Source organism: Oncorhynchus keta, chromosome 5 (assembly GCF_023373465.1).
Source record: "Oncorhynchus keta strain PuntledgeMale-10-30-2019 chromosome 5, Oket_V2, whole genome shotgun sequence".
Classification (NCBI taxonomy): Eukaryota; Metazoa; Chordata; class Actinopteri; order Salmoniformes; family Salmonidae; genus Oncorhynchus; species Oncorhynchus keta.
Genome location: NC_068425.1, coordinates 768,518 through 788,828, shown reverse-complemented (window position 1 = coordinate 788,828; position 20,311 = coordinate 768,518). Strand labels below are relative to the sequence as shown.

At 43.1% G+C, this 20,311-nt stretch overlaps 1 protein-coding gene across 5 annotated transcripts; it reads right to left on the bottom strand.

Moving 5' to 3' along the window:
- Window positions 1–49: 49 nt before the first annotated feature.
- hirip3 (HIRA interacting protein 3) lies at window positions 50–19,372 on the bottom strand. Of its 5 annotated transcripts, none has more exons than XM_035770568.2 (8): window positions 19,235–19,372; window positions 17,215–17,347; window positions 11,848–12,001; window positions 10,540–11,370; window positions 10,192–10,373; window positions 8,691–8,835; window positions 7,856–7,954; window positions 50–1,251 (listed from the first exon to the last, which is right to left on the bottom strand). In XM_035770568.2, the coding sequence occupies exons 2-8, from the start codon at window positions 17,263–17,265 to the stop codon at window positions 1,064–1,066; spliced, it is 1,650 nt and encodes a 549-aa protein (XP_035626461.2). In that variant the 5' UTR covers window positions 17,266–17,347; window positions 19,235–19,372; the 3' UTR covers window positions 50–1,063. The 5 variants fall into 5 exon arrangements, with proteins under 5 accessions (XP_035626461.2, XP_035626462.2, XP_035626457.2 ...); XM_035770569.2 differs by having other exon boundaries at window positions 17,227–17,347; window positions 19,235–19,365; XM_035770564.2 differs by lacking the exon at window positions 19,235–19,372 and adding an exon at window positions 18,310–18,479.
- Window positions 19,373–20,311: the final 939 nt, after the last annotated feature.

The window sequence follows — 20,311 nt, the reverse complement described above, 5'->3', positions numbered from 1 at the left end:
GCAACCGGTGTCAACCTTATTTGATCAATGAAAAGGACAACACGCTTACCATTTATACATATCTAAAGCTTTATTGAATCATGACTTAAATGGAACACAGCACTAATAGTAATATAAATCACACACTTGACTCAACAGCTAACCTAACGTGTCTCAAACTGTACGGCAATAGAAGGAAAAGTCATATAATTTTATATTGCAAAGGTTTGTTTAGCCTACAACTAAGTGTTTTAATGAGGGAAGAAACTGATTTAGGGCTCTATTCAATCAGATCCGCTTTAGAAAGCAAGTGGTGTCAGAGGTCAAACTGTTTTAAAGCTGTCAAATCCACAAGTGGCTCCAAGCATTACACCTAATGTGGACTTTGCCATTGGCTGCACGGAGTCACTTATTCTGAAATCCCATTCAGCCTGGTTTACAAGTTCGAACACTGGAATGTGAGATGTAATCTACACCTCGATTAGGATGATAGAAATCCTCATTATTTCATAAATTATTTTCAATTTGAGTGTAATTATTTCTATATAGCCGACAATTCCTCATTGTGAACTTTAATACCAGTGGCTTTGTGACAATGACTGCAACAGCAGCTGCTCACAGATTTGACAGCACAAACACAGTTCCATCTCTGACACCACCAAAACATCTGCTATGCAAGTGTATGCCATTGCTGATCTGATTGAATCTAGGCCTTAATCATGTGTATCTGAGAACCATACAGACAACATTAAGCTAAAATGGGCAGTAAAACAACCAGCAACTAAGCTTCCATAGTGTAGAGGAAAATGCAAAAGTGAAGGTCTTCACGGACCCATCTGTACCCAAATACCTGGTCGGGTTCGTTTCCAGAATAAAGTAGCTTTAAAAAATAATACTTTTCTGTTGCTTTTCTCATTCGGATCGGGTGTGGAGAGGACCAGGAACGGGTCTAGAATGTTTCATGCATATCGGGTCCGGGTGGGAAAGCCCAAGGTCCATTTCGGTACCGGTCCAACTTTTTGGACCTGTGAAGACTTCTCGTCTGGAGGCAACTTGATCCTCCTGACCAGAAGAGCAAAGCCTGTCAGTTGCTGTCTGCGTCATCACTGATGATCCCCCGCAGATTACTCCAGTCTGTGGCTCTCTTGCGCCCCCTGCCTGCGTGACTGTCCTCTTCACTGTCTGAGCTTGAGTTGACTACACGCTTATAAGCAGAGGATGGAGGGGAGGACTGTTGCTGCCAATTGGACACCCCTCTCCGCTTTGGACGACCTGAGAGAGGTAGAACATTAGTAGTTAATTTATCAAACAGTACGTCCATCAATGTGACCATTTTTGGTTTTACCCTACTACTTTGTCTGCATTAATAGACAAAGTGACACATTGATTTGTTGAGTTAGTAGTTAGCAGCAGTGTCATTATATCAGTGGTAATTTACCCTGTCCGGTAAGAGAGGCAGATACCACTGAGGTTTTTAAATCCTGTTTAGAGACCCATTTTTGCATGGCCTATAGCATCTGATTTTATTCAGGGTATCTGCAGGTTCCATGAAGTTGAATTTAAGAGACTTAAGATCTTGAATGCCATTTTGAATACAATTTAATAAAAATTGAGGTCTGCGTGCCACACACCTGCTAATATTCCCATATATATTTAGGGATGGCTCTTGCGTCAAAGGCTATAGCCTCAGGCAGGTGTGCTATTTTAGCAATGAGCATTCTCCTGTAGCCTAACGGATGTAATAGCATAGTGGCTAGGCTATAGATGGCTGAAGTATGAGGTTGCCCATCTGCATTTGCTTAGGCTACTCCAATTGGCTAAATCATTAGTTAGATCATAAACTAAGAATTTTGGCTTCGATACCAATACCAGCTATAATGATACTCAATACCATAACGATACAACTGAAAACAAAGCCTTAAAGTAAAATATACAGCACTTAAGAATCTAAGATGGCGTAGCAGTGTTTTGTTCATGTCTCGTGTATTTATATTTCAACTTTATTTTCAATCTCCTTTCGATTTTTAATTTTATTATACCTTCCGGTAACCTGCCTCACCCAATGTGATACGGTATCGCTATTATTTAAAAAAAAAAAATGTAACTGTAGAACACATTCTAGAACCTCCAGAAGCTAACCAGCTAATTAGCTACAAGCTTCCGCACAGATACCAGCCCCGTTTTTAGCCTGGATAATACTCGCCAGTCTACCAGTATCGGACTGTCTCTCCACAACAACGCCGGATTCCTTCCGTGATCCCTGGACCACTACTTCTGATCTTCACGGCTAGCTTGCAGCTAGCTAGCTCACAGCTAGTTTGCACTCACCGTGGCATCCAGTATCGAAGCTATCCCTGAGGCCCACCTCCCGGCCTACTCAGCTGTTCACCCGAACCCCACTCATACACGGCTAGAGCCCAGTACTCTACCGGATCCTTGCTGAAAACTCTGGACCTTGGCATCGGTTCACCACTGCTACCGATTGGCTATAGTGGCTAACGCCACTGCCACGAAGCTAGCGCCAGTTAGCCGTGAGCCAGGCGCATCTCCCGGCTAGCAAACTAAATTCTACAATACCTCTTTTGCCTGCTGTTGTTGTGTTAACTGATTAGCTGTTGTTGTCTCACCTGTTGTTTTAGCTAGCTCTCCCAATCAACACCTGCGATTACTTTATGCCTCGTTGTATGTCTCTCTCAAATGTCAATATGCCTTGTATACTGTTGTTCAGGTTACTTATCATTGTTTTAGTTTACAATGGACCCCCTAGTTCCACTCTTCACACCTCTGATACCTCCTTTGTCCCACCTCCCACACATGCGGTGACCTCACCCATTACAACCAGCATGTCCAGAGATACAACCCCAGTGCCTGGGCTTACCTCCGCTGTACCCGCACCCCACCATACCCCTGTCTGCACATTATGCCCTGAATATATTCTACCATGCCCAGGAATCTGCTCCTTTTATTCTTTGTCCCCAACGCTCAAGGCGACCAGTTTTGATAGCCTTTAGCCGTAACCTCATACTACTTCTCCTTTGTTCCGAGGGTGATGTGGAGGTAAACCCAGGCCCTGCATGTCCCCAGGCACCCTCATTTGTTGACTTCTGTGATCGAAAAAGCCTTGGTTTCATGCATGTCAACATCAGAAGCCTCCTCCCTAAGTTTGTTTTACTCACTGCTTTAGCACACTGCCAACCCTGATGTCCTCGCCGTGTCTGAATCCTGGCTTAGGAAGGCCACCAAAAATTCTGAGATTTCCATACCCAACTATAACATTTTCCATCAAGATAGAACTGCCAAAGGGGGAGGAGTTGCAGTCTACTGCATAGCTAGCCTGCAAAGTAATATCATACTTTCCAGGTCCATACCCAAACAGTTCGAACTACTAATTTTAAAAATTACTCTCTTCAGAAACTGTTGCCGCCTGCTTACCGACCCCCCTCAGCTCCCAGCTGTGACCTGGACACCATTTGTGAATTGATCGCCCCCCCATCTAGCTTCAGAGTTTGTTCTGTTAGGTGACCTAAACTGGGATATGCTTAACACCCCGGCAGTCCTACAATCTAAGCTAGATGCCCTCAATCTCACACAAATCATCAAGGAACCCACCATACGTAGAATGTATGCACACATGACTGTAAGTCGCTTTGGATAAAAGCGTCTGCTAAATGGCATAGAGTTTCAAAATATGTAAACAATGGCACCCTCAGACGTTATCCTGACCAACTGGACCTCCAAATACACCTCTGCTGTCTTCAATCAGGATCTCAGCGATCACTGCCTCATTGCCTGCATCCGCTACGGGTCCGCAGTCAAACGACCACACCTCATCACTGTCAAACGCTCCCTAAAACACTTCTGCGAGCAGGCCTTTCTACCTGACCCGGGTATCCTGGAAGGATAGACCTCATCACGTCAGTTGAGGATGCCTGGTCATTCTTTAAAAGTAACTTCCTCACCATCTTAGACAAGCATGCTCCGTTCAAAAAAATGCAGAACTAAGAACAGATATAGCCCTTAGTTCACTCCAGACCTGACTGCCCTCGACCATCATAAAAGCATCCTGTGGCGGACTGCAATAGCGTCGAATAGTCCCCGCGATATGCAACTGTTCAGGGAAATCAGGAACCAATACACGCAGTCAGTCAGGAAAGCAAAGGCCAGCTTTTTCAAGCAGAAATTTGCATCCTGTAGCTCTAACTCAAAAAAGTTCTGGGACGCTGTAAAGTCCATGGAGAATAAGAGCATCTCCTCCCAGCTGCCCACTGCACTGAGGCTAGGTAACACGGTCACCACTGATAAAGCCATGATAATCGATAACTGCCCCCCCGGCGCAGCTACTCGCCCAAGCCTCCCCAGCTTCTCCTTTACCCAAATCCAGATAGCAGATGTTAAAAACCTGGACCCATACAAATCAGCTGGTCTTGACAATCTGGACCCTCTATTTCTGAAACTATCCGCCGCCATTGTCGCAACCCTTATTACCAGCCTGTTCAACCTCTTTCATATCGTCCGAGATCCAAGGATTGGAAAGCTGCCGCAGTCATCCCCCTCTTCAAAGGGGGAGGACACCCTGGACCCAAACTGCTACAGACCTATATCCATCCTGCCCTGCCTATCTAAGGTCTTCGAAAGCCTAGTCAACAAACAGATCACTGACCATCTCGAATCCCACCGTACCTTCTCTGCTGTGCAATCTGGTTTCCTTGCCGGTCAAGGGTGCACCTCAGCCACGCTCAATAGCCTCGGCTAATGACTGCCTTGCCTGGTTCACCAACTACTTTGCAGACAGAGTTCAGTGTGTCAAATCAGAGGGCATGTTGTCCGGTCCTCTGGCAGTCTATGGGGGTGCCACAGGGTTAAATTCTCAGGCCGACCCTTTTCCCTGTATATATCAATGATGTTGCTCTTGCTGCGGGCGATTCCCTGATCCACCTCTACGCAGACGACACCATTCTGTATACTTCTGGCCCTTCCTTTGGACACAGTGTTATCTAACCTCCAAACGAGCTTCAATGCCATACAACACTCCTTCCGTGGCCTCCAACTGCTCTTAAACGCTAGTAAAACCAAATGCATGCTTTTCAACCGTTCGCTGCCTGCACCCGCACGCACGACTAGCATCACCACCCTGGATGGTTACAACCTAGAATATGTGGACATCTATGAGTACCTATGTGTCTGGCTAGACTGTAAACTCTCCTTCCAGACTCAAACATCTCCCATCTCAAATCAAATCTAGATTCGGCTTTCTATTCCGCAACAAAGCCTCCTTCACTCACGCCGCCAAACTTACCCTAGTAAAACTGACTATCCTACCGATCCCCGACTTCAGCGATGTCATCTACAAAATTGCTTCCAACACTCTACTCAGCAAACTGGATGCAGTTTATCACAGTGCCATCCGTTTTGTTACTAAAGCACCTTATACCACCCACCACTGCGACCTGTATGCTCTATTCGGCTGGCCCTTTGTTAAAAAAATTATATTTTTTTAAGACAGTGACTGACTAGCACCTGTTTCCTCTCTCCTCACCACAACAGAACAAAGTGTTTATCGCTCTGTCCGTGTTTTAACTTTAATTTGTTAGAGGTAATGTTTAAGTTTATTCTTTGAGCTGTAACTAAAGATATTTCTTTAGATTTATTTGCATATGTAATTGTATTGGGTTGTGTTGAATTACGCTTTTTGACTTCAAGTCCAAGAATGCCTTGCGAGAGGAATGAGTGATAACGCGCCAATTATGTGCAGGCGCTAGTGAGTGTGGCTGACTTTCCGACAGCATCTTACCTGCACCACTCTGTACCAAAACAATTGTTGTTAAATGTAACGTGAACAAGTATTCTTACTAAAAGAAGCTTTCGTATCAAACCCGACGTCCCGAGTCATTAATTTGAAGTTAGTTCATCTAAAATTTGGTGCCGAAACCCGGGATATGAGCTGCGACAAATAAGTGGCTGAAATGGCTGAGGAGGAACGTCGGCATGAAGCAGAAAGAATGAGACGAAAGCGGGGTACCATTCGAGGCGCAACAACGCGGATTTTGAATCAGATTGACGTGGAAATATCCCAGTCAAATCCGGATACCGATCGCTTGAGTACATTGTTGGAATTGTTATCAGCTAAGGAGGACAGTTTGTTTGAACTCGATCGTGGAATTGAACCGTTAACGCCATTGGACGGATTGGAGGCAGAGATTGCATGCACAGAGGATTATAAAGAACGCATTATCATGCTGAAGAGTCGTGCACATAGAGTGATAACGAAGAAACAGGACGTCAATCCACTACTACTATTAATTTGAAGTTAGTTAATCTAAAAATCTGTGTTGCTGAAGCTGCAACATAAAGCCATTTGACTCAAAAGTTCTGTGAACAAAATCCCTAATTTGTTTAGGAAAAACATTAATTATTCCCTCAACCTGTTCTCTTTACGTCATACATGTATGCGTCGCATACACGTGACCAAAGACTTATTTGCACAGGATTAGTTATTCCAGAGGACAAATCGGACGGGATTCGTTTTTTTCCAAACTGCTCCCTGTAAATTGTCCATTTCTTTCCAATAAATGGACAGTTATGACAGAAGCCTGAAGGTATTATTTCAACATGTCCAGGTGACAGGGCCACACTGATAACTCGAGCTTGGTTCCCAAGTTTCTGAACCATCTTTCCTATCGTGTCACTATATTAATGTATAGCTTATGCGCAGGACTTAGTTCAATATATCGAATCACGTAGTTGTTCTCCTTTCGCAAAATACGAGCAACACCTGTCAAAGAATAAGTCTGAACACTCACAGACTTACATGGTGACACTAAATAGGCCATAACCCAACTCAAAATCATGCAAACAAAAATGATCACCGATGAAACACTATACCGGTCACAAAGACAACACACAAATTGTATATTTAGGCACGCTCACGCCATTATTTGTTCAACTGAACACTCAAGACTTACATGGTGACACTAAATAGGCCAATTGGGGCCCATTAGTCAGTCTCTCTTACGGTCATGTGCACCAGGTGTAAATGCTGGTACGTTAACAGTTAAGGTGGTAGTATTTACAGCATTAACTAGAGTTGCAACTCTCCTTTTACTCTGTGTGCAAAGGGGGAGACTGAGTGCGAGAGAAGCGAAATAGGGGCAGATGCTTTCATTACAGGAAGCAGGTTAATGCACCTTACTGTTGAAAAAATAATGGTTTAATGAACACCAAAAAATCTGCAGGAACATTGTGTAGCCTTGTCACCAACGTAAGCTAAATGTATTTGGTCAGAGGGCAACTCTAGCTAATATTGTGGTCTATCAAATTATATAGGCTACCTTGATCTCTTCTCTTTCCCCCCTCTGGCAATGGCCAGACTTGCACACACAGAAGTGCACATGTAGAGGGCTCCCCATCTACAAAGTGCACCTCCAGTATTATGTAAACAAATAAAATGGGCATGGTGGCAACAATTAAGCAGCAGCACAATATAACAAACAATGTAGTCATCTCCATCGCATGTTTTAAGACCTTTGAAAACTAAATTGATGACATTTAGACTTAAAGCCTTTAAAAATCTTAAATGAATTTAAGACTAAGGACCCTCAAGACACCCTGTTTATTGCTACTTTAGGTTTAATTTTTTACAACCAGTCTAACTTTATTGTTCATTTGATCTACATTTTGATTTCAGAACTACAGTTTGTGCTTCAACAAGTATTCCCTGTACCTAAAGTTTAAACAAAGATGGAGAAGATTGGATAAGACTATTAAAGCAATAGAACAGAAAAATATCCACCTAGCCAATCAGAGTGCATGGTCAGGGTATGCAATCAGCTAAGATCTAGAAGCAAGCAGTTGATTAAGGAGTGGGCGAAAATGTCACCTTGTGTAGTTATGATGTTGCAGACATCTAGGTCTGCCAACTCCTGAGCCTCCTCTCTCTTAAGTTTGGCTTTCTTACACTTCTCTATAGAAGGCTGGCCTGAGGGGGAGAGACAGAAGCCATTAGTCCCCAGCAAGTTTCCACTGTCCAGCAATAGCACCATGGCTCACTCCACCTCACGGATATCAGCCCCGTTTATACCTGGTGCTAATGTGTCCTTCGTACTAATCTTGTCCACATTCTGATTGTCCCCAATTTTTTTTTATATAGGTGTAGATTAAAAGACGCATTGTGATCCGATGGTGATTAGGAAGATCTGATCACATTTAGAGGTAGTGTATCCAGACACGATGCATGCCTGACTTACAAGTGTAGACGCATCTGGACAGTGAAGCCAATTAAATCATCGTCATCTCACCCTCAAATCATTGACAGGTGGCACCATTGACTTAAAACATCAATAAGAGTCTTTAAATACATATAATATTATTAAAACAATTATGCATACAGGCAGGGTCCTGGAAATCTGGTAACAATGCGGCACAGTGGACAAACATTTTTATACCATGTGTATGTCAAAATGTGTGCACAATCAGAATGTTGACAAGATCAGGACAAAGGACACATTAGCGCTAGGTATAAACAGGACTTTAAAAGTATCACATAGGTGTAAACAATTTAGTGGATTCGCTCTTTAACCAATTGAATGGCTACATGGAGCTATTGCGTACAACCTATTCAGTCAATTGAAATATTTTCAATTTGGTGGAGTGAGCGAGGGCATACGGACCAAATGAGAGAATTTAAATTCATTTCCCCAGCCCCCCCCAATTACCTTTGACACCCAGTTCTTCAAGCTCCCTCTTCAGCACAGCCACCTTTGACTTGATGGAGCAGCAGCCATCCAGGAGCTTCTTGTAGTTCCGTCTCACACCACAGAGGGAGATGTAACGCCTCAGCTTGGCTACCGCCCGGTTGTCCTTCATGTTACATGGATGGAGCACATTTTTCCAGGATTAGCCTAGGCTAATACCCTGACTACACCACTCGCATTGCAAAATAAATGTAGGAAAATATGTTACTAAATTTTTGCACCCACAGTGCTCGGGCGCGCCAACGAGCGTCTGCGTTGCCACGGGCTAAATTAGAAGTAATTTCTATTTCTGACGCAGATCGCTCTCCCATCTCCTCACTGGTTTATAGAAGCAGGTACCCACGTGCCATCTCATTGGTTATACCCACGTGGGTGATTGAAAGACACACTGTTTTGCCAGTTGTCGTGGTAATACTATGAAAGTGTAGATGCCAATCACCATATAAGTTCAAAGATTAAAAAGCCTAGGAGGAAAGATGACAAGAAACGATTCGGGTTGACCGTTTTGTGTGTGGATTAACTGTCATAGTAGAGGACCTTGTGCATTTCAGGAAAAATAACAACTCAATGTTTATATCCCAGGACAAATTAGCTAGGAACAGCAAGCTAGCTAAATAGGACAAATTAACTAGCATGTGCAAGCTAGCTAAATAGGACAAATTAACTAGCATGTGCAAGCTAAATTGCCATACATGTTTAATGCTTTTCGACCTGTCCCCAAATGAAAGTAATTGGTTCAGATATTTTAACCTGCATGTCATGACCGCGTTTGGTGTATGGGGACAAAATACATTTATGCACGATGGCACACGCGCGCAGCCAGTTTGGGTTCCATGTAAGGCCGACTCCAGAAAGAGCCACTTGCCTCTACACTTTATATTTACATTTATATTGCCTTGAAACCAGACATAAAATTGTATAGAATTGTTCGTCAGGCAGAAATTAGCATTTGAGTGAGGCAAGTTTCCTCTTACAACCCCTACAAACCAGAATGTTGAATAAAATTATATTTTAACAACTTTACCGGTTGTTCATTCAGTTGGTCCTTTTGATGGTAGGGAATGCAAGACAATATATCCACAGGAAAGTATAATTACATCAATGTTAAAATTCTATTTATTAAACATTCTGGCTTGTAGAGGTCAGGATGGGAAACTTTCCCGATTCAAAAAGCTAACTTCTGCCAAAACCAAGAATTCTATGCAATTCAACGTTGGGTTTCCAGGCAACACTTTGTATAGATCAGAAGGGATTTGGGGACGCATGGGCAATATAGCAGTAGCTCCACCTTGCCTTTGGCTTGTAATTTCATCATACTGCGTATTATATTGATCCAATACCTTCAGAACTACTTCAGTATTTGAACCAGGTCTGAACCAGGTACATTGCGAATGTGAAAGTGTGTTGGCAACTACCTGTGCCTACTGTGTGCTTGAGTTGGCATAGAAGCCACTGGCCTCACCTTTCCACCTTTGGATCCACTCTCACCCTTTATTGGCCGCTTCGCCACAGACTTCCTCTTTTTCACCTGTTCTGGCCTGACCTCACTTTCCTGTTCGTCCTCCAATGATGGGAGGGATGAGCCAGAGTCAGAGTCTTGGGCTGGCTCATCCTTCGTCTTAACCGTCACTTCTTTGGTTTCATCTGAGAAAGAAGAAAAATTACTTTAGGGAGGGGGAAATAGTACATTACTTGAACACTTGTCATTGGGGCTACATAACGGTATCCTATCCCTGGATTTTTCACTATGTTTGGGCCTTTACTAGGACACATTATGCGCGCTCATGAACACACCCACTTGATAACTCACCCTCTCCCCCGCTGGCTTCCTCTGAAGATGCACCGTCATTCTTTTCTCTCTCACTCTCTGACCTGGAGCCGTTGTCATTTCTTTGTATTTTTACCCCTTTCTGCACCATTACTTCAGCCTCTCCATTGTGCTCCGAGTCACTCCCAACAACCTGCACTCTTTCTCTTCTCTGCAATGGTTCTCTCTCCCTCCTTTTCAAACACTTGCTCTGCACTTTCACATCCTCATTTTCTTTTCCTCCCGCTCTTTTTTTATCCTCTTCAGAGTCACTTTCTGAATTGACTTTGTCCTTTTCCTGTTTGTGGGTTTCATCTCGTTTCCCATTTTTGTTCTCCTCAAAATCTTCTTCCTCGACTTCAGAGTCATGTTCGCTCTTCCTCTGATTCACCGTTTTGATCTCAACATCACTTTCTGAGCTAGTTTCAGTCTTCCCACCATCGTGTACTCCTTTGTGTCCCCCTTTGTTTTTCTTGGTGCCGATTTGGGAGTCATTTTCTCTCTTCCTCTGATTCACCGTTTTGATCTCAACATCACTTTCTGAGCTAGTTTCAGTCTTCCCACCATCGTGTACTCCTTTGTGTCCCCCTTTGTTTTTCTTGGTGCCGATTTGGGAGTCATTTTCTCTCTTCCTCTGATTCACCGTTTTGATCTCAACATCACTTTCTGAGCTAGTTTCAGTCTTCCCACCATCGTGTACTCCTTTGTGTCCCCCTTTGTTTTTCTTGGTGCCGATTTGGGAAACTTGCTCAACACTTTCCATGTCCTTCCCCTCTTCTTCCGCCATCTGCCTTTCTCCATTTCCCACTCTCTCGAGTCCAGAATCTGGGGAATCTTAAAATAGTTGAAGGAAATAAAATGTCCAAATTAGATTGAGAAAATATTGCTTAAAATACCTTTGTGGCTATCACAGATATTGTAAGTCTTAATTCTTTAAAACAAATCATGGGATGAGTCTCAACTTCATAATAGGCATGGCTCACACAAATCTGAATAAATGTGTCTCAAGTTAATATTTGACCAGCAATATGAACCGCAGCACACACTGTGGGCTTTCACTATGACAAAAGGGCAGAATTTTCATTGCACCGCTATAATTAAAAACTTAGATGGTACTGCACATAATATAAGTTGAGCTGTGGACAAGTTGCAACACACTAACTCAAGTTATTGGATAATATAAATTTTCAGACATTTATTTAAAAAACAAGCTTAATATAAATAAATAGTACGGAGACATTTTCGTTAACAGTTCTGTGCCGTTTTAAGTGAGGAGAATTTCACCCAAGGGCCACTACTATTGGAAAGGACCTGATTGGGCCAACTGAAGCCGAGATCTCTTTGCCTTGGATCCATCTGCTTTGGTCCTGCCTCCTTTCTCCTCCTCCTCACCCCTCTTCCGTTTGTTGTGGAGAGGCGTCGGGGTAACGTGGTTAATGGCTTCATTGTCACTGCTGTCACTGTCCTGAGAGAGAGGCAGAGGTCCCAGGTCAGATTATAATCGAAACCAGCTCGAATCGAGATAAATGCAACAGCTCGGGACTGTCGTGACAGCATGCACCTACCAGCAGCAATAACATGAATGTAATGTAATTGGGACTGGAAAACTGTAGTGACTTCATCCGAAATAAACTAAACAAAAATATAAAAATGCAACAATTAAAGATTTAACCGAGTTACAATTCACAAGGAAATCAGTCAATTGAAATGCAGAGCATTCGGAAAGTCAGACCTCTTGACCTTTCACATTGTTACGTTACAGCCTTATTCAAAAATGGATTTAAAAAAAATGTTCCCTCGACCTCTCGGGTGACGCAGTGGTTAAGGGCGCTGTACTGCAGCGCCAGCTATGCCACCAGAGACTCTGGGTTCGCGCCCAGGCCGCGACTGGGAGGTCCGTGGGGCGACGCACAATTGGCCTAGCGTCGCCCGGGTTAGGGAGGGGTTTGGCCGGTAGGGATATCCTTGTCTCATCGCGCACCAGCGACTCCTGTGGCAGGCCGGGCGCAGTGCGCGCTAACCAAGGATGCCAGGTGCACGGTGTTTCCTCTGTCACATTGGTGCGGCTGGCTTCCGGGTTGGATGCGCGCTGTGTTAAGAAGCAGTGCGGCTTGGTTGGGTTGTGTATCGGAGGACGCATGACTTTCAACCTTCAACTCTCCCGAGCCCGTACGGGAGTTGTAGCGATGAGACAAGATAATAGCTACTAAACAATTGGATACCACGAAATTGGGGAGAAAACAGGGTAAAATTCACACAACACAAAAAAAGTTCCCTCAATCTATACAATACCCCATAATGAATAGGCAAAAACAGGTTAAGACATTTTTGCACATTTATTAAAAATAAATGAAAAACAGAAATAGCTTATTTACATAAGTATTCAGACCCTTTGCTATGAGACTAGAAATTGAGCTCAGATGCATCCTGTTTTCATTGATCATCCTTGATGTTTCTACAACTTCATTGAGTCCACCTGTGGTAAATTCATTGGACATGATTTGGAAAGGCACACACCCATCTATATAAAGGTCCCATAGTTGACAGTGCACAAACCAAGCCTTGAGGTTGAAGGAATTGTCCGTAGAGCTCAGAGACAGCATTGTGTTGAGGCACAGATTTGGGGAAGGGTACAACAAAAAAATGTCTGCTGCATTTAAGGTCTCCAAGAACACAGTGGCCTCCATCATTCTTAAATTGAAGAAGTTTGGAACCGGCAAGACTTCCTAGAGCTGGCCACCCAGCCAAACTGAGCAATCCGGGGAGAAGGTGGTGAGTCTCTGATCCACCTCTACGCAGACGACACCATTCTGTATACTTCCGGCCCTTCTTCTTCTCCCTTTCTGTGGTCCTTCTGTAGCTCAGTTGGTAGAGCATGGCGCTTGTAACGCCAGGGTAGTGGGTTCGATTCCCGGGACCACCCATACTTAGAATGTATGCACACATGACTGTAAGTCGCTTTGGATAAAAGCGTCTGCTAAATGGCATATATTATTATTATTATTATTTGGACACTGTGTTAACAACCCTCCAGGTAAGCTTCAATGCCATACAACTCTCCTTCCGTGGCCTCCAATTGCTCTTAAATACAAGTAAAACTAAATGCATGCTCTTCAACCGATCGCTACCTGCACCTACCCGCCTGTCCAACATCACTACTCTGGACGGCTCTGACTTAGAATACGTGGACAACTACAAATACTTCGGTGTCTGGTTAGACTGTAAACTCTCCTTCCAGACCCATATCAAACATCTCCAATACAAAGTTAAATCTAGAATTGGCTTCCTATTTCGCAACAAAGCATCCTTCACTCATGCTGCCAAACATACCCTTGTAAAACTGACCATCCTACCAATCCTCGACTTTGGCGATGTCATTTACAAAATAGCCTCCAATACCCTACTCAACAAATTGGATGCAGTCTATCACAGTGCAATCCGTTTTGTCACCAAAGCCCCATATACTACCCACCATTGCGACCTGTACGCTCTCATTGGCTGGCCCTCGCTTCATACTCGTCGCCAAACCCACTGGCTCCATGTCATCTACAAGACCCTGCTAGGTAAAGTCCCCCCTTATCTCAGCTCGCTGGTCACCATAGCATCTCCCACCTGTAGCACACGCTCCAGCAGGTATATCGCTCTAGTCACCCCCAAAACCAATTCTTTCTTTGGCCGCCTCTCCTTCCAGTTCTCTGCTGCCAATGACTGGAACGAACTACAAAAATCTCTGAAACTGGAAACACTTATCTCCCTCACTAGCTTTAAGCACCAACTGCCAGAGCAGCTCACAGATTACTGCACCTGTACATAGCCCACCTATAATTTAGCCCAAACCACTACCTCTTTCCCAACTGTATTTAATTTATTTATTTTGCTCCTTTGCACCCCATTATTTATATTTCTTCCATTGCAAAACTACCATTCCAGTGTTTTACTTGCTATATTGTATTTACTTTGCCACCATGGCCATTTTTGCCTTTACCTCCCTTCTCACCTCATTTGCTCACTTTGTATATAGACTTGTTTATACTGTATGTTTGTTTTACTCCATGTGTAACTCTCTGTCATTGTATCTGTCAAACTGCTTTGCTTTATCTTGACCAGGTCTCAATTGTAAATGAGAACTTGTTCTCAACTTGCCTACCTGGTTAAATAAAGGTGAAATAAATAAAAATTAAAAAGGGCCTTGGTCAGGGAAGTGACCAAGAACCCGATGGTCACTCTGACAGGGCTCCAGAGTTCCTCTGTGAAGATGGGAGTACCTTCCAGAAGGACAACCATCTCTGACAAACTCCACCAGTCAGGCCTTCATGGTAGAGTGGCCAGACGGAAGCCACTCCTCAGTAAAAGGCCCATGACAGCCCGCTTGGAGGTTGCTAAAAGGCACCCAAAGACTCTCAGACCATGAGAAACAAGGTTCTCTGGTCTGATGAAACCAAGATGGAACTCTTAGGCCTGAATGCCAAGTGTCACATCTGGAGGAAACCTGGCACCATCCCTATGGTGAACCATGGTGGTGGCAGTATCATGCTGTGGGGATTTTTTATCAGTGGCAGCAAGACTAGTCAAGATCGAGGGAAAGATAAACGGCGCAAAGTAGAGAGAGATCCTTTATGAAACGCTCAGGACAAGACTGGGGCGAAGGTTCACCTTCCAACAGGACAATGACCCTAAGCACACAGCCAAGACAAGTCTCTGAATGGCCGGGAGTGGCCCAGCCAGAGCCCGGACTTGAACATATCGGGAGAGACCTGAAAATAGCTGTGCAGCGATGCTCCCCATCCAACCTGACAGGGCTTGAGGATCTGCAGAGAAGGGAAGAAACTCCACATATACAAGTGTGTCAAGCTTGTACTGTCATACCCATGAATACTTGACACTGTAATTGCTGCTAAAGGCGATTCAAAGTACTGAGTAAAGGGTTTGAATGCTAAAGTAAATGTGAGGTTTTTTATTTGATAAAATGTGCAAATATTTTTTTTTTTTAAACTGTTTTTGCTTTGTCAATATGGGGTACTGTGTGTAGTATATTGAGGAGGGGGAGGGGAATGCAATCTATTTCAGAATAAGGCTGTATGTAACGTAACAAATTGTGGAACAAATCAAGGGGAATACTTTCAGAATTCACTGTAAATTCATTAGGCCCTAATCTATGGATTTCACATGGCTGGGAATACAGATATGCATCTGTTGATCACAGATGCCTTACAATTAAAAATAAATAAAATACACATTTAAAAAAATACAAATAGTCAGGTGCATGGATCAGAAAACCAGTCAGTATCTGTGATCACCATTTGCCTCATGCAGTGCGACATATTTCCATAGAGTTGATCAGGCTGTCGATTGTGGCCTGTGGAATGTCGTCCCACTCATCTTCATTGGCTGTGTGAAGTTGCTGGATATTGGTGGGAAAGCGGTTGTACACGGCGATCGAGAGCATCCCAAACATGCTCAATGGGTGACATGTCTGGTAAGTATACAGGCCATGGAAGAACTGGGACATTTTCAGCGTCCAGAAATTGTGTACAGATCCTTGCGTCATGGGGTTGAGTATTATCGTGCTTAAACATGAAGTGATGGAGGCGGATGAATGGCACGACAATGCATTAAAATTGCCATTGATAAAATGCAATTCTGTTTGTTGTCCATAATTTGTCTGCCCATACCATAACACCACCATGGCACACTCAGCTCACTACATTGACATCAGCAAACCGTCGCCCAAACACTATAAAAACGCTGTCTGCCATCTGCCCGGTACAGTTGAAACCGGTATTCATCCGTGAAGAGCACACTCGCCAGAGTGCCAATGGCCATCGAAGGTGAGCATTTGCCCACTGAAGTCAGTTACGACAACAAACTGCATGGTCTGCGGCTGTGAGGCCGGTTGGACGTACAGCCAAATTCTCCAAAACCACTTTGGAGGCAGCTTATGGCAGAGAAATTCATATTCAATTCTCTGGCAAAAGCTCTGGTGGACATTCCTGCAGTCAGCATGCCAATTGCGAGCTCCCTCAAAACAGACATTGGTGGCATTGTGTTGTGTGACAAAACCACACATTTTAGAGTGCCCTTTAATTGCCCACAGCACAAGGTGCACCTGTGTAATGATCTTGCTGTTTAATGAGCTTCTTGATATGCCACACCTGTCAGGTGGAAGGATTCTTATCAAAAGAGGAATGCTCACTAACAGGAATGTAAACAAATTTGTGCACAAAATTTGAGAAATACGCTTTTTGTGCATCTGCAAAATCAGCTCATGAAACATGGGACCAACACTTTACATGTTGCGTTTATATTTTTGTTCAGTGTATTTAAGAACAAAATGTACTTCAAAATTATTCCTTCCACACTTCTGACCACCCAAGACCTGTAGCGGTCATCTTTTCACCCAATCACTTCAGATCTGTGTGTACTCAATGGAGAAAGAAAATATTTAATCAAAAGTTATGGGGCATCAAACGGTCAAATACATGTCATAAACTTTACTTACAAATACATACAGACATAGGCTATATGTGAAAGTACCTGCAATCTGCTTGAGTTAGGCTGAAGGTTTGCACTTTTGAGTTCCATGGTACTGGGCAAACTAAATTGAGTTTAATTCAAGTACTTACCTATTTGATCCAGGTCTGAGGGAGATATATTGATTGACAAATCGTATCTACTCACAAACATCTTTACCTGCATCCTCAGCAGTTCCTCCTCTACCACTCTCTTCATCAACTGTCTGTTCTCCTGGTTTAGTGAGTCCTGGCCAGCACATGCCAAATACCGCCCTCTTAAGATGCCAAGAGTCAATGTGCTAGGAGACAGAGTAAGGAGGAAAAAAAGAGAATGAAATAGATACATTTTCAATGAAACAGAGAATGAAAAACTGACATTATGACGAATATGACATAGTGCTGGGGAAATCTTCAGGGGATGTAGTATTTAATTTCCTTAGAGAGACAAGATTATTGGGTAGGATTTAGACCGGGGTAGGCCGTCATTGTAAATAAACATTTGTTCTTAACTGACTTACCTAGTTAAATAAAAAATAAATAAAGGCACCTTAACCTTAAAGTTGGTTGACAACCACCATATAAAATCCACTGAAGGACAACTTTCTTCACAAGAGCTCTGCTCCACAAAGTATAAATGCTCTGACTTCTGCAGAGTGAATTTTTCAAATTTAACTAGTCAAGTTAGTTAAGAACACATTCTTATTTACAATGAGAGCCTACCCGCGCCAAACCAAGACAACGCTGGGCCAATTGTGCGCAGCCCTACGGCCGGATGTGATACAGCTTGGATTCGAACCAGGGACTGTAGTGCCGCCTATGGCACTGAGATGAGGTGCTTAGACCACTGCACCCTTCGGGGGCCACAATACAGACGTCTATACAGACTCGCCTTTTATGAACGAGTCATTCAGGAAAAAAATAACTTTCCAGTCAGTAAAAAGAGTCGTTCAAAAATAACGAGGCATGGGTATTGTGAACGAGGCATTCGAGTGGGTTGAGGCAATCAGTAATTAATAAGCGTGTAAGTGTAACTTTAGATGGTTTAAGGGAAACAGCTCGAGATTTAACTATGGTTCTAATGATGAACTTAGCTTTTGGGAAACCGGGCCCTGAGCGGTAGAGAGCAGACACGGCAAAATGGGGAACATGCAAGCCAACCACGCAAGAGCGGTTATGGTATGTTAAACCTTTGCCACGAGCTAGCAAGAATTTCCATGCATGATTTGACTTCGTCTTAAAGAAACTGCAAAAGTGAGTTTACCTTAGGTCAGGACAATCACGGAGTTGTCCAGAAACGAACCTCCGAATCTGTGTTTCCTCCGCTGACTTCATTTAATAGCCAGATAAAAACGTTGCTGCTTGATTTTTTCCCCTCCAGATTTGGCACAACATTGCGTAAGCGTAATGACGCAAGTAGCTACGTGTTACTTGCTGTTTGTGTCATGTGGATTTCAAGACAACAGAACTTTTGCACAACGTAGCAACGCCCACTTCCGTCCAACTAGTAGCCATACTCGCCCCAAAATCGCTCGTTTTATCATTACCTCAGTATATTAATATAATCATATTTCTATAGCTTTTTAAAAAAATCATTCGTGTTTTAAATTCTGTTTATCCGTTCAGTTAGTGTTTTTTGTAATTCGATTGTCTCTTTAGCTAGAAATGTTAGCTACCAGTTTTTATTTTATTTTTTATTAACAACAAATCAATACATAAAGCACATGAGGGAACACAAGCATACATAGATTACAAACAATGGACAATCGAGCTTGGGGGTACAATATCACATTACAATTACACAAGGACCTTAAGGGACATGCATATACTTACAATTCTAACAGCTTTTTTGTTAGTAGAGCATTTAACCGTCTTAAAATACAGTTCAATTTCTTTTTGTAGGATACGAAAATGTGGTTTTCTGTTTGTAAATTTACATTTGTGTATTTGAAATTTGGCCAAAACAATAAAGAAATTAATTACATAAAAATGATTCCGCTTATTTCTATTGTATGTAAAGAATCCAAACAGTACATCTCTCCACAATAGTGAATGTTAGCTACCAGTACCTAGCTAACGTTAGTGCTAATGACGTTAACGTTATTTGTTTCGGCATCTTTATTGAAATTTAGGAAATTGAGATTTCATTGAACCTTATGGTGGGCTTCGACGTCTGAAGGGAGCAGTACCTTCGATGTGGAATAACTACGATGTCCAAAAGATCCTCATGTCACCGATGGGAAGCATCAACTGCATCTGGGCTGTGGCTTGCCTTTTCACAAAACTCCCAGTTGTGGGCCTCTTGTGAAGGCATGGGCCAAGGAGCAATGAGCTATTACTGCAATGCATCTTAACTTTTTTTGCTGTGACCATCCATTGTCTTACACCCTGTAGTCCATTTGTTAATTAACACCTCTGCTTATACTCTGAACAAAATGTTCTAAAGAGTTTTTTTTACACGGACAAGAGGACAGAAACATTATTAACTTAATTATTTTTAATTCATTAATTTCAGAGATTGGTTTTGTTTCTCTTTCATTAATTGAAAGATAAAGGAGCTTCTCCCTTGTTTATTTAGTTTTTCCTGCCTAAGAACTTTTGCATGTACACATTAGTACCAGTCACCCTTCTAATTAGTGAACACCACTGGATCTCTGTATTCTCTCACCTGAAGAGACTATGTGAAGCTGGTCTTCACTGAGCACAAATGTACAGCCTTGAAAGTTGCCATCTAGGGGCAGTGACGGGAATGCTGGTGTCTCCTTATGGTGAACTGTGTCATGTTGTGATTGGAGGCTGCTGGTAAGACAGGAGGTTCCCCACCTGTACCTTTCCCATGCTGCAGATCAATGGCTTGGATAGAGGGTCAAAGCTCTTGTATGCAAATCAAATCACATTTATTTATATAGCCCTTCGTACATCAGCTGATATCTCAAAGTGCTGTACAGAAACCCAGCCTAAAACCCCAAACAGCAAGCAATGCAGGTGTAGAAGCACGGTGGCTAGGAAACACTCCCATGAAAGGCCAAAACCTAGGAAGAAACCTAGAGAGGAACCAGGCTATGTGGGGTGGCCAGTCCTCTTCTGGCTGTGCCGGGTGGAGATTATAACAGAACATGGCCAAGATGTTCAAATGTTCATAAATGACCAGCATGGTCGAATAATAACAAGGCAGAACAGTTGAAACTGGAGCAGCAGCACAGTCAGGTGGACCGGGGACAGCAAGGAGTCATCATGTCAGGTAGTCCTGGGGCACGGTCCTAGGG